We start from the raw sequence: 14,844 nt of genomic DNA, 5'->3' as shown, positions 1-14,844 counted from the left end.
GTCCTGTTCTAAATTTTTGGGGATTCCCCCCCTCCTTTTTCTTTTTAACTAACTGTGAAGGATCTCTCCCTCCGCCACTGACTGTAGCCTAAGCCATGGATCCCCGAGTCCCAATTCTCCCTGGTGCTCCATCCCGCTCAAACACTCAAGGCTGCATCTTCTCCCTGCGGACTGCACCTCCAGCAAAATGTGCCCTCTTTTTTTGCTGCTTCCGGTTCAAGCAATTTATTCTCCCTCTTCCTCTCCGCTTTGGCCCCCCGTGTGTGTCTGTATCTCACCAGCTTGTCACGGAGGGAATGCCCTTCATCCTGAGTGGCCCGTCCTCTTCTTGTGCGCTGCAGACTCGAAGCTGGTTCGGAACCGTTTGTGCGCTGCGGTGGCTTTCTTCGAAGGACCCCAGAAATTGTGTGCGTGTTTCTGTCTCATTGCAGGGCTTAGCATTCACGGTCTGAGATCTGTAGCCCCTTCCCGGAGCCACCGTTCCCAGGATTCCTTGGCTGGCTGGGAAGCATGGTGGCTAAAACTGGATTGAAACCGGTTTAAATCCATTGTACCAGACGTACCCTAGAAGGGCCTCTTCCTTCCTTTCCTTGAGTGCCTGTGACTTTTGTATGGATAGAAGTGTTTTTTGTTTTTGTTTTTTTAGGACGGCACAGTTTTATAACACTACATAGTCAGTTTTGATATGAGGCTGGAAACGGGAGACGTAGTCCGAATCGCCTTCCCGATTAACCGCATGTTGCTGCCTGTGTTGCAGTGTAACCCACGAGGAGGGGAGGGGATAACAGGGTGTATGCACGTGGGCGTTGGGGCTTAATTCACTAAAATGATCACCGTTGCATCTGTTTATTGCAAGGTACGTATTTAGACTGTTGTGTTTCTAACTTTTAACTCCCCACCCCCCGTTCCTAAACCTTGTCATCAAGAGAGGTTGAAATAGAATCCGCAGGTTTATGTAAGGAAAGAGACTGTGGCTAGAAGCCATCCTGTTTACCTTTTGGAACGCATTAGGCTCCCTGTGATCTAGCAGTTGCCATTAGCAGGCGCTCCGTGGCTCAGCCACATGTAATTTGGCCCTTCCTTCTGGGTGCAAAGTCAACAGGATTCACGTAACCTCCCTGTGCAGGATCGGGGCATCTGTCAATGTCTGCAAACACGCGCAAACCTAATTTTGGCAGAAACCCCTGGTTGGGGGACTGTGGAATGCTGAGAGTTTGGTGCCCACCAAAGATGAGCCAATCGAGGCCCTGTTGGGTTTTTTAAAATAAATGCAACGGGCTTGAAGGAGATAGTGGATTGTGGGGGTATCAGCAAATCCTGGATTACGACTAACTGTGCAGGCTTGCTTTCTGGTTAAATCCACAACTACTCTCCTAAAGCCTGTGTTTGCCTGATTCACCTGTTTTGCAAATACCGTCTCTCAATTAATTAAAAAAAATATTTCACCTGCCTCCCTGCTTTTGTGTGGGACTCCCAGTGGCCTCCCGTCCCAGGGACTGCGTGGGGCTGTAGCCATGACAGTTCTCGCAGGCGGTTTGTTGGGCCGTGTTAAAACAATGCCCGGCGAGATTCAGTGCAGCCTTACAAATGACCTGCGGGCGAAGCCTATTTTCCTCCCGTGATATTGCTCAGGTGTGATGCAGGCAGCTTACTAGTTCTGCTACGAGCACGGTAACTCGTGCCCTGATCCTTTAAGATATCCAGAGCTGCGTTCTTTGAACTGAAAACCGATGTTCTGTCTAAGGTGTCAGGAATTATGGGCTCCTTCCTACATACATCATGCTGCCTGCCAGAGTCTGCCATTCTGCTGGGCTTTCATGGGGGGGGCTTATTTTGTTTGTTTGAATTTGCCAGGTGGGCTTAGGGCCTACTAGGTCCTCGGCATGCCCCAGAGAATGCTTCGTCCCCTTGTCCCCCTCCGCAGTTTATCTTCAGGGAATGCTTTCCCCATTAGTTTGCTCACCACATAAACAGCAGCCTGATGCAAAGGATTCTGGGAAATATGTTAAGGCACTAGCTTTTTGTTTTTTGTGAGTTTCTACCTCGAAGGAATCTTTTTTTTCTTCTTTGAATTGTCCCGCAGCAATACCTGTGTATTGTGAAGGATTACAAAAGAGGTTCTATAATATACGCTTGTCCTGTGGCATGAGGCGATCCCGATGGATTTCGCTGTTCTGGTGCTCCCCGCCCTAGGGCAGCCATCATGAAACCGTTTTATCTGATTACTGGTGGCCACGTTGAATTTATTCAAGGTGGGTCCAGCATCCAGTGTCCTGTTCCAGCTGTACCAAGGGCTCAGTCCAGCTGTCCTGAGCAAGGTCTCTGAGGAGCTGGGGCAGAGAGCATCTGCAAGCTGAGTCCAGTGCTATTCAAGCACTGAATATCCCCATTGGGGTTTCACCGTGTGGCCAGGAGTGGTTGGGAGGGGGGTCATCTTCATTCCTGGTGTTGGAGGAAGACCCCAAAGAGCTGCTGCCAATCAGAGGAAGCAATACTGAGCTATACGGGCCAGCGTTTTTTGACTTGACATAAGGCAGCTTCAGAACTTCACATTGGCGCATTATTTCTTGCCATCCAGAGCTTCTGTGTGACCTGAGCAGTATGGGAAGAGGTCCAACCCGTTGCCGGTCCCCACTGTAGATGTGAGAAGGTGCAGGAAGGGCAGAGAGAGTAGAGTTCCTGGCAGTATCAGCCTCTTTTTCATCTGGCAGTGATGCAGAATAAAGACGATGGGGAGGAACGTTGTCCTCTGACCTTGATTTTTATCTAATTTGCTGTGTGTGCGCGTGTTTTAAAAAATCAGTCTTTGCATATAAGCGGGTGTGTGTTCTATTCATCCTAGATTTAACAAATAACTTTTTTCTTGACTCCCCATTTAATACTTTTCTGTGTCTTGGTGTGTGTGTGTACATGATTCTTACTGGAAGAGGCTTGGTGCTTCCCCAACATATTATTTTTAGATAATGCTTTAAATATATTTCCCATTGCTTCCTTTTTTTTTTAAAGAAAAAACTTTTTGCAATGGTAATGAAGGTCAACGAGGAAGCTAATTAACAATAATCAGTGTACATGAGTGTAACTTAAGTAGAATTATTTATTCTCTAATATGATTATATTTCAGTTCGTATTTATCTGAAGCCGATAACTCCGGTTTCTCTCTATTATTTGAAGTGAACAAAGAAAGAAGAGTTCTTAAAACCGAGGGTTGGGTGCCTAACAGCTTCTTGTTTGCTGGTTATTCAGCCAGGGAATTCTGAGTTGCAGCTTTATTTTCCTGCTGCTGGTGTGAAAGTGGCAAGGATGTGAGCCGCTTTCAAAAGGACGGTGTCTAGTTCTGAAGTATGTGTGAATTGCTCTGCCCCCTAAAGAGGAGTTTTACCCGGTGCTCTGGATGGGACTGGGGAGCTAGAGTTGTGCCGAGTAACTTACACAGGAAGGAAAACGTGGCCGGTTCCTGCTGCAATGCCATGGAGGCTTCCCCACAAACCTGTGCTCAGATGAGGTGACTGAAGGGCGCCTGGGCCATGTGGTGTAGTGGTTAGAGTATTGAACTAGGACCCTGGAGAACTGGGGTCAGATTCCCACTCTCATAAAATTTATCACATGACCTTCCGGCAGCCCCTAACTTATTTTGCTCGGTTGGTGTAAGATTTTTTTTTTTTTAAAGAGCGGCCACACCCATGCCCAATAGAGAGATGGTGCGTATTTTTTCTACTGCATTTAGCTATAGCTGTGAACATAAGGAGAACCCTGATGAATCAGACCAGTGGTCCGTATAGTCCAGCACCCTGTTTTACACAGCAGCCAACCAGTTCCTCTGGAGTCCAACGACAGGGCGTAGAGGCCGAGGCCTTCCCCTGATGTTGACTCCTGGCACTGGGATTCAGAGGTTGACTGTCTCTGAATATGGAGGTTCCCTTTGGCCACAGTGGCTAGCAGCCCCTGACCGACCTCTCCTCCACGAATTTGTCTGATCCCCTTTTAAAGCCATCGATGCTGGCAGATGGCCATCTAGCCTCCATTTAAAAACCTCCAGGGAAGGAGAGCTCACCACCTCCCGAGGAAGCCTGTCCCACTGAGGAACCGCTCGAACTGTCAGAAAGTTCTTCCTAATGTCTAGTCAGGAACTCTTTTGATTTAATTTCAACCTGATCTGACGAGATCAGGCTAGCCTGGGGGCATCCAGGTCTCTATCCTGTGCATATTTTTATAATCCGCTATCATAATCCCCTCCCTCCCAGTCATCTCTTTTCTAAACTGTTGAAGCATTTGCTAAATGTGAGTTGCCCTGGTTTTCATGCCAAAGATCCCAAGTTTAGTTCCCAGTTGAAGGATCTTGCATTGCGGGCAAGATCCTTCTCGTCCCAACACCCTGAAGAGTCACTGCCAGTCAGAGCAGATAATACAGGACTAGGTGGATCTGCGGTCTGACTTGGTGTAACATATTTTAGTGGAGTATCCTTTTGTGTGGCAGATAAGCTGGGGGCTGTTTTCCATGGTATTGTATGCAGCAACTGTATTTTATGTCCCTGTTCTTTGAGAGGGCTGGAGGGAATCCCAAGACCCCGGAATTTCCAGCTTTCAATCAGGTAGATCACGATGTGTAGCCGTGTTAGTCTGCCTGTAGCAGTAGAAAAGAGCAAGAGTCCGGGAGCACCTTAAAGACTAACAACATTTCTGGCAGGGGGTGAGCTTTCGTGAGCCACAGCTCACTTCTTCAGATACAAGCTAGAATGTGAGTCCAACGGTCCTTAAGTAGAGAAAAGTGAATTCAGACACCCAACATAGCAGGTAAATGACAATAGCAGGTGTGATTAAATTAGGTGTGATATGCAGAGGGGTGTCACACTTAATCTAATCATGCCTGCTATTGACATTAACCTGCTTTTGTTTTAGATTCTGAATTCACTCTTCTCTATTTAAGGACCGATGGACTCACATTCTAGCTGTATCTGGAGAAGTGAGCCATGACTCATGAAAGCTCATACCCTGCCAGAAATTTTGTTAGTCTTGAAGGTGCTACTGGACTCTTGCTCTTTTCTACAACTTTCCATCAGGTGCTCTTGAGGACCTCCTTCCTCTTCCCACCTCCAGGGAATGAGCTGGATTTCTAGAGGTTTTTGCAGAAATGCTTCCGCACTGGACACTGTTCCATGTTCAAAGGGACTGTTTGTTTATTTATTGATTATCTTTTTTTAAGTTCTCTCTCATTTATGTAGCCTACCTGTGTCTGATTGTCCAGTAAACGCTATATATGCACACTGTTGTAAACCCTCCTCAAGATGCCACTTTTTGAAAATAAAGGGCTCTTCACTCTTTGCAACAAGCCTTTTTGACTCTGCAGCTTTTTTTCTTTGTTTTTTGTTTTCATTGCTCTGACCTGGCGGCCGTGCGTAGCTCAGCACCTCTCTTTGCTTGAAAGCATGTGTCCAGTCTTTGCTGGCGCATCTCAACGTTGTGGAACTCCCTGCCCCAGGATGTGGTGATGGCTGCCAACTTGCAAGGCTTTAAGAGGGGAGAGGGCTATCCATGGCTACTAGTCAAAATGAATACTAGTCATGACGCATACCTATTCTCTGCAGTATCAGAGGAGCATGCCTGTTATATTAGCTGCTGTGGTGCACAGGCAGGATGCTGCTGCAGTTGTCCTGTTTGTGGGCTTCCTAAAAGCACCTGGTTGGCCACTGTGTGAACAGCCTGCTGGACTTGATGGGCCTTGGTCTGATCCGGCATGATCTTATGTTCTTAAAACAATGCGGACACCTAAGTCTGAGCACTGGGGCTTTGCCAAGAATTCATTGCAGATCCTTTCCTCCCTCCCCTCACCCTTGATCCCCTGCACCATAAGGACCACTAGCTTGTTCTCCAGGGCTGCTTGATCTCCTTGAATTCTAAAAATATCTCTTGGGATGAAAGATGGAAGTCTTTTTATCATGCTCTTTTTTTTGGAGGTGCTACAAAACTTTATTCCGGCTGGTGCTAAACCTCATTAAGATAGAATGGGCGCAGTGGAGATATTTATGCATTTTGAAAACTATGAAAATCTATTTGCATCTTCCTTCCAAGGAGATCAGGTGGTAAATCTGGTTTTTCTCCTCTTCTTTGGCCTCTCAGTAACCTGGGGAGTCTGAGAATGAAGGATTCGCCCCGGACACCCAGTGTGCTTCATGGAAGAGTGGGGATTTGAACCCAGGTCTGGCCCGAGGCTGTAATCACCACACCACACCCGTTCTCCTCCTTTCTGCCGCCTGCTGCACATGGCCCGATGTGGAGACGGAATTAGCTGGATCAGAGCCCAGAGATGCAGGGGCGGGGGGAAGCTATTCAGGGAAGAGATGGATAGCATTAGGTGTTTGTACTCAAACAACCGTGCCAGGAGCCGCTGCCCTTTTATAATTTTACCAAATTGCAGAGAAGATGCTGCATGATTTTACAGATTTTTTGTGCAGTCCAGGGTTCCTGTCTCCTGTGCTGTTGCTGGTGCAGAAAGGCAGTTGCATCCCGTTTTTCCCACAGCGCTTGAGCAGGTTCCATAAAGCTGCCGATCTCCTCTGGGACCTCCGAAAATTGCAGCCCCCCCCCCCCGCATTCTGAAGCTGGAGAACCCTCCGAGATCATCTTAGCCAATAGCGACGAGACATGCAGATGAACCCGGCCAGCCGGCCTATCCGCGGTGCCAGCCTCGGCGGGCGAAGCCTCTCGTTGGCTGTCGCGTCTGTCTTTCTCCCGGTGAAAATATTCGGCATGTGTTTTTAACCTAAGGTCACATCAGATTTCCGGCTGCAGAGGTTGAAGGAACCAGAGAGTCTTCTTCAAGCAGGAGGGGAGAATAGAGGCCAAGCAGCCCATGGGGGTGGGGGGAGGCAGGTTTACTCAGAAGCAAGCCCCTCTGAGTGGCATGCTGCTTGCTCCGTTAAATGATATTTGCAGTGTCTCTGGCTTACTGCCTTTTGCTTCACTGTCCTTTGTATGCAGAAGCGCATTTGCAGCGGGTTCAGTAAACCCCGGGTGTCTGCATTCCACTGTGTTCTTACGTTAGAAAAATACTTAAAAGTATTTATTTATTTTTGGAAGAAATTGGTCAGAACTCCGCCACCACCAAAACCACTGCTGGCGACTTTAGCTTTTGACGTGAAGCGGCATTTAAATGAACACGTGAAGCTGCCTTATCCTGAATCAGCCCTTGGGTCCATCAAAGTCAGTATTGTCTACTCAGACCGGCAGCGGCTCTCCATGAGGAAAGGCAGAATATAAATGTTTTAATAAATGAAGTAAATAAATAAGTGTGAGACCTAGAAAGCGCAAGCTGCTATTTAATTTTAGGGGAGGAAAGCCCTCTAAATTTCCTCCCCCCCCCCTTTCATTCTCTAATACTACAATAAAACACTGAAACAACAGTATCTTTAAAAAAAAATACCCAGTATACTCTTTTAATTTCATCCCACTAATTTTTAAGATGTTGTTGAGTAACCAGTTCAGGTTCTCATTGAGGTACCAGTTCTAAATCTTCGTTCGTTCTTGCCAACGAAATGTTGGCGTCGCTTCTGATGCCCTGAGTACGCCTGGAATGCCATGCTAATTTTGGCAGTACCTGAAACGTGAATGTACCACACAGGTGGGAGAAGAAAAAGAGTTGGTTTTTATATGCCTTCTTTCTCTACCTTTTAAGGAGTCTCAAAGCAGCTTACCATCACCTTCCCCTCCCCACAACAGACACCTTGTGAGGTAGGTGGGGCTAAGAGAGCTGTGACTTGCCCAGGGTCACCCGGCTTCATGCATGGGAGAGAAATAGGCCAGTGCTAACTTATTCGGTGTTTTCTGAACACAGCCAATGTGTCCGGGGTCACGTGGAGTCTCTGTAGGTGGGGTTATCCCTTTAATCTTAAGGGCAGGGGGCCTAAGTTGGAGGGTAGCAAGACTTCTAGAGGAAAAGCCGGGAGAGAAAATGGGGCCAGGGCGTGGTCTCTGCTGGGGAACATGTCCGGCTTTGGTTTGGCAGGGCGTGGTCTCTGCTGGGGAACATGTCCGGCTTTGGTTTGGATGGAGGCTTCCAGGTCCAAGGTAGGTGGCATGGGTGGGGTTTGCATTGCAAAGTTTCTCAGGTTCCACAGCAGATTTGCATTTGGTAATTGTGTGTGTGTGTGTGTGTTTTCATTGTGGGGGCGGGAGGCTTTGGATGCTGCTGTACATGCAAGAGCCAAAACAATCCTGTTGGCTGGCTGGCACACAGTTGGGAGGGGCTGTGGCTCAGTGGTAGAGCATCTGCATGGCATGCAGAAGGTCCCAGGTTCAATCCCCGGCATCTCCAGTTAAAGGGACTAGGCAAGTAGGTGATGTGAAAGACCTCCGCCTGAGACCCTGGAGAGCCGCTGCCGATCCGAGCAGACGTTAAAGGACCAATGGTCTGATTCAGCGTAAGGCAGCTTCATGTGTGCTGTACAGTAGGAGAAAAGTGGTGTCAAAGGGAGGGGCCTTAAGGCATACTCCTGGCAGCCCTCTCCCGAGTATTGGAGATATTGCTACAGTCATTTTAAAAATGAGGACTAGAAACTTGTTCTCCTTCCCCTCTTTAAATAAAACCAAAAATTATTTAACAATACAATAACTCTTTGCTAGAGCACCCTTAACAGAATCTGCTTTTTATTGGAAAAACACTCAGCCTGATACCAAATGAACCTGAGTCTCCTAGAGCAGAATGCAAAAGCTTTTAAAAAATGCCCCCCCCCCAAAGTGTGGCATAATCATAGAATCATAGAGTTGGAAGGGACCACCAGGGTTATCTAGTCCAACCCCCTGCACAATGCAGGAAATTCACAACTACCTCCCCCACACACACCCAGTGCCCAGAAGATGGCCAAGATGCCCCCCTCCCATGAACTACCTGCCTAATCCAGACAATGCTGATTTCTAGACTTCTGTTTCTTACTCTCACTTAATGTAACCAAATCTTACCTTGACCACAATCAGGGTGCTATTTTAATATGGAAATGAGAGCGCTTATTCTTTTCCAAGCTCCGGTTACTAGACCTCAAGTACCTGAAAACGCTTCTCCTTCTACCTCCGTTTCCTTCCCCACTTCCTTATATTCTGCCTTTGGAATGCTGTAAACACTGAAATGGTGATAAAATCTTATTTTATCCAAGGAGCCAACCTGCCTGCCTTTCTCTGTCATCTTTCCACAACAACTCTGCAAGGTAGGTCATGCTGAGAGAGCGCGCGACTGGCCCAGGGTGCAGTGAGCTTCCTGGCTGGTGGAGGATTTGAATCTTAGTCTGACACAGTAACCATTATGCCTGCAGGTATTTTTTTAGCAGCTGCACCAATCTGCATTTGGAGGTGGTAGAATCCATGCAAGGAGTTCATCCTTGGCTTGAATACCCTCTTGTGTGCCTTGTTCACAGGTACTTTTCCGGAGACCCGGTCGCAGCGTTCCCCAGCAGTCCTGGCATGGGCTTCCCATACCCTCCTGCCGCTCCATCGGTTTTCATCCCGACCCCTCCCAGCATTCTCCCGTTGATGAACCAGCAGTTCTTCTACTCCCCACGGCGAACTTCCTCTTCTTCTCTTCCTGGACGACTAAACCGGGCCCTCTCCTTGGGCACTATTCCTTCCCTGGCCAGGACGGGTACGATGCACTCATTTCGTTTTGCTTTCATTGCCTTCTTTAAGTTCCTAGTCCTCTGTGTGTGTGTGCATGTCCCCCCTAACTGAGAGTGTCAGAACTTAAAGTCCCTCTTGGCTGGAATATATTGTTCCAATAATTTAGCTGGATACGGAGGCTGTGTAATTAGTAGCTGAGCATGTCAGGCAGGATGCTCCTAAATCAAACCTTGCTGTGACTCAATTCACGAGGGAGCTATTCGTAAAATTGCCTTTCCCTCATCTTCACCAGCCATCCTGACTCTTGCAAATCTGCAAAATGAGAATCTTCACATATGAATACATGAAGCTGCCTTATACAGAATCAGACTCTTGGTCCATCAAAGTCAGTGTTGTCTACTCAGACTAGCAGCGGCTCTCCAGGGTCTCAGGTAGAGGTCTTTCACGTCACCTGCTTGCCTGGTCCCTTTAACTGGAGATGCCATGGATTGAACCTGGGACCTTCTGCATGCCAAGTAGATGCTCTGCCACTGAGCCACAGCCCCTCCCCGATTATCTTCATTGATATACGGATTACTGTAATGGCATGTGTGAGCATTTGGGTCACTGAATGGCTTTCCCCTGTTCTGTCCCCGGTGTCTCTGCCTTAAGAACTAGACTGCCTCTGAACAAGTGCCAGTTCAGTCCCTCGAATCTCGAGCAGGTGTGGGCAAGAGATATTTCCCTGCAGGGTCCCAACAGCCAATTCTGAGCTAGGAGGACCAGCGGTCTAACTTGGGATGAGGCATCTTCCTATCCCCAGCTAATGGAATCCACGATAAATGTAGGTGCGTTTTGGGGGCCGTGGCTCGGCGGTGGAATGTGTGTTCAGCATGCAGGAAGCCCCAGGTTTTATCGCCAGCACCTCTGGTTAGAGGACCTCGGGCATGAAGGAAAGGACCTTCCTCGGCCCGAGAGACCCTGGAGAGCTGGTTGCCTCGTCCACTCAATGGAGCTGCGATCTGACTCTACTCGGCAGCTGCACAGTTTCCTTTGTGCGTATTGCGAGGGGAAGGGCCCTGCCTTTTGCTCAGGAAGAGAGCACCTGCTTTGCACGCAGGAGGGGCGGGTTCCTGGCATCCATCGCCTGCCTTTTGTCCTAGTTTCCCACTCGGATCTTACTCAACTAGTCTCCTGGAAATGCAAATGAAAATCCTTATTGTTGCTCAGGTGCTGGCTTAATTTGAAATGCCCTTCGGTGAAGGGTGCATCTTAAGCTTGCATGAAGTGCTTTTCCCCCCTTTTTATTGAGCAGTTATGGGTAAAGGGCTTTGGGGGCCAAAAGCATCTTTGGTCACCTGTGCCTCTCACATTTAAGATTATTTGGGGTGTAACGTTGTAGTGGCACTTTTAAAAAAAAACCCTTTTTTTGGGGGGTTGTCTGTCACTGTTTTTTATTTTACTTTTAAGATTCTGGTTATCTGTTCAGCGGAAGCCGCCCCCCGTCGCTGACCTCTCACTCCAAGGAGTCACCTGTGTCAGGTGAGAGCCGAGGTGTCTCTCCATAGAGCTTGAAATATGAAATTACATCAATAATTTTGTGGAGGCCTTGCGGGGCATCTGGTTAGCTGCTTATAGGAAATAAGGTGCTGTTGGATACCGACGAGCTCTTTCTTAAAGATTCCCCCCTCTTTGCTGTGCCCCTCTTTTCCAGAATATTTCTCCTTTCTGTCCGGAAGCTGCGTCTCCTCACCCGCTCCGTCGCCGCCACCTTCCGTCGCCGGCTCAGTGACATCCAGCTCCGGCTCCCTGCACTACCGCCGGCCCCTCATCAGCCCCGCGCGGCTCAACCTGAAAGGCCAGCGGCTCATGCTCTTCCCGTCTCAGGGCCACGCCCACCACAGGGAAGACCACATCCCCTCGGAGAACGGGGTCTTTGCCTCGGACGTGCCCGCCTTCCCGAAGAGGAGTCTGGGTGACCGTGGAATGCATGGTGGGTTCTGGTTTTGGGCTTGCAGAGAACATGATGAGCAAAGTGGGACTCTCTTTGCTTGGGCCTCAGCGCCTTTTGCAGGCACAGCAGGGCACATTGTTAGTCCCTGGGCAGAGGCCGTGACCCAGCGGAAGAATCTCTGCTTTGTATATGGAAGGTCCCAGGTTCAATCCCTGGCATCGCCGCTTTAAAGGACCAGACAGTAGAAAAAGAAGAGGTGGTTTTTATATGCTTACTTTCTCTACCATTTAAGGAAGAATCAAACCGGCTTGCAATTGCCTTCCCTTCCCCTCCCCACAACAGACACCCTGTGAGGGAAGGTGGGACTGAGAGAGCTCTAAGAGAGCTGTGACTAGCCCAAGGTCACCCAGCTGGCTTCATGTGGAGGAGTGGGGAAACAAATCCAGTTCACCAGATTAGCCTCCACCGCTCATGTGGAGGAGTGGGGAATCAAACCCTGTTCTCCAAATTAGAGTCCATTGCTCCAAACCACTGCTCTTAACCACTACACCACGCTGGCTCTGTGAAAGGACTCTGCCTGAGACCCTGGAGAGCTGCTGCCAGTCTTAGTAGACAATACTGTTGGAGCAGTGGTCTGATTCAGAATAAGGCAGCTTCATGTGTGTAAAGGATAGGCAGTGTGAAATCTCTGGATTGCTCAGGCCGGGTATAAAGTCTGTCCTCTTTGCTGCTTGAACGTCTGTTTCTGGTGGGTTAATAAAAACTCATTCTAGACTTGGGTTCGGATGCTGGTGCCCTCTGCCTGGCCCTCGATGCCTGTAATACTGGGGAGGACCCGGGTTCAAATCCCCATTCACCTTGGACCAGTTGCTCCCTCCTAGCCTGACTTACCTCGCAGGGTGGTTGGGGGACCACACATTGGCCGTGGCTCTTTGGAAAGTAGGGGCAAAAATTTGGAAAGCGTGCGTGTGGCATCGTTTGCTTTAAATGAGAGCCGGTTTGAGCCGAGCAGGCTGATCGGAAAAGGGGAGGGGGGAATTAATTGGGCCCAAGGGGTGGGTTTCAGGAAAGCAAAAAAAGAGAAGCAGGCGCCTGTTTTTCGAGCAGTGTTTTTGGGCAAACGTTTTGTCTGTCTCCTGTCCTTTAGATATGAGGTCGGTCATTGAAGCAGGAAGTGTCTGCAGCAACCGCTCGGTCAAGAAACAAGACGATTCCTCCCATTCGTCAAGCTGCGTAGTGGACACCACGACCAAAGGGGAGGAGCTAACGGGCTGGAGGGGTGAGTATCGGCATGCACTTGCCTACGCATGGATCTTGCCCAAGAATGCTAGTTGTCCGATCCTGTCCTCAAAGATGAATAAGGAAAGGGTTCTCTTTGCAGGTGAACGCCTGACTTTGTTCCTTCTCCAACCAAGTTTATTGCACGGTGAAGGCAGCCGGCGCTTCTAGCTTATGGTGCAGGTTTTCCATGGAAAGAAGTGTGACAAAAAAACCTCTTAATCTGCCTTAGAGTTGGTCCTTATCAATGCAGGCAGAATATCTTTTTTGTGAGGCACGTTGTGTTTCTCAAACCACAGCCGATCTTATAGACGTCTAGGATTAGGGCGCTGGAGGTGGTTGAATTAATGGAACCAGAGCAGGGGCTGAACATCATGGAGAACTGGTTTTTAAAACTTTTCTATGCCGCCTCTCCACACCAAGGGATCAAACATTAAAACAGCTTTTAAAGTACAATTACATAGAATCATAGAGTTGGAAGGGACCACCAGGATCATGTTGTAGACCAACCCCCTGCACAGTGCAGGAATTTCCTAACTACCTCCCCCATGTGTGTGTTTTTCCAAACTACCTCCCCTCCCATGTGTAGTATGAACCTGCTGATTTGGGGGGGAGCAGCACATCCCCCAGCCAGAGCAGGAGAGATCCCAATTCCTGGGTCCTGAGGTGGTGAGCACTCTTTCCCTGGAGGTTTTTAAGCAGAGGCTAGATGGCCATCTGTCAGCAATGCTGATTCTATGGGCAGTTCATGAGAGGGAGGGCACCTTGGCCATCTTCTGGGCATGGAGTAGGGATTACTGGTGGTGTGTGGGGGAGGTAGTTGTGAGTTTCCTGCATTTTGCAGGGGTTGGACTAGATGACCCTGGTGGTACCTTCCAACTCTATGATTCTATGACCATTCATCCCTACCACCTGCTTTCTGAAGGGGCAGCAATCCTTTCTCCTGCACGTGAGAATCAAGTCCACAGCTGGCATCTCAGCAAGGGTTTTTCGTTCCGCTGGATTTCTTAATTCTCTCCTTCTGTGTCGGGTTTTTTTCCTGCGCGCCTCTCTCATGCTTCTTGTCTCTCCAAGGTCGCTTTGGGAACTCGGCTGTCCGAGGTCTGCTCGCCATCAGCCTGACGGTCAACGCCATCTTCACTTCGGCCTACCTCTACCAAAGTTTCCGCTGAGCCAACGTGGCCAGGGGGAGAACTTCCTTCCTCGCCCCTGACGCGGTGCTGCTCCCACAGGGAGATCCCGGCACGAGAAGGACTCGATCCACCCATATCTCCATGCAGCCATTCTGCAACCTTTCCTGCTCGCCTGCCACAAAGGAAACCAGTGCCTCTTTTTTGCCTCGTCGGCAGCCCGAGTTGCGGCCGGAGAGATCAGCGGCCAGCGTCGGACGTATCTCTGGTTACCGCACACCTTCTTTTGTACAGAACTGGTTTGGGGGGAACGGATCAAAAAAAAGCCAATGGCAGGGGACGTCCGACGGGGTGGAAGCTGGCCTTAGTTGGGTTCCACCTAAGTGGGTGGCATTGATTTCAGTAGCTTATTTTTTTGTTTTTTGTTTCGTTTTAGCGACAATGTTATTGGCTCACGAGAGAGAGTCCTCCAACGTTTTCCCAAGGTGGCCATGTTGGCCCGAGATGCTCTCTGGCTTTCTCCTGGTTTTCTTTTCCCCCCTGGGTCAGTCTTCCGGCTTTCCTTCCGGCTCAGATTCATTCTGGTGCTGACGTAACATGCGTCGCTTCATTTGGCGCACGGTTGTGCCGTTTTATCCGTGGCGTCTGGGGTTTGTTTTTTAAAAAAACAAACATACATCGCTGCTCAAGTTGTGCTTTTTTTTTTACTCTCCAAGAAGGTATCGATTCTACCGCAATGAGGTGCTTTCACGGGGCTGGGGCATGTTACGGCTCTCTACGGCCGCTTTGCTGGCTTGGATCAGGTCACTTGCCAATGCTCGCTTCGTGGACGTGCTGTTTTGAACTGTGGGGAAGGGGCAGAGGGAAGAGAGCGACAGCTGTCCCGCAAAGGGGTGTTTGTGT

The 14,844-nt window shown here is 49.1% G+C and overlaps 1 protein-coding gene across 1 annotated transcript in view; it reads left to right on the top strand.

The window, feature by feature from the left end:
- TMEM201 (transmembrane protein 201) overlaps window positions 1-13,983 on the top strand; it is a 28,550-nt gene extending 14,567 nt beyond the window's left edge. Inside the window, exons 7-11 of the mRNA XM_056865069.1 lie at window positions 9,402-9,625; window positions 11,050-11,121; window positions 11,294-11,572; window positions 12,681-12,812; window positions 13,886-13,983. Coding sequence (XP_056721047.1) covers window positions 9,402-9,625; window positions 11,050-11,121; window positions 11,294-11,572; window positions 12,681-12,812; window positions 13,886-13,983 — 805 coding nt within the window. The remainder of the gene's footprint in view (window positions 1-9,401; window positions 9,626-11,049; window positions 11,122-11,293; window positions 11,573-12,680; window positions 12,813-13,885) is intronic.
- Window positions 13,984-14,844: the final 861 nt, after the last annotated feature.

The sequence above is a fragment of the Euleptes europaea genome, chromosome 19, assembly GCF_029931775.1.
Source record: "Euleptes europaea isolate rEulEur1 chromosome 19, rEulEur1.hap1, whole genome shotgun sequence".
NCBI classification, from domain to species: Eukaryota; Metazoa; Chordata; class Lepidosauria; order Squamata; family Sphaerodactylidae; genus Euleptes; species Euleptes europaea.
The sequence above is the reverse complement of the archived record's forward strand: the minus strand, read 5'-3'. Positions and strand labels throughout refer to the sequence as shown.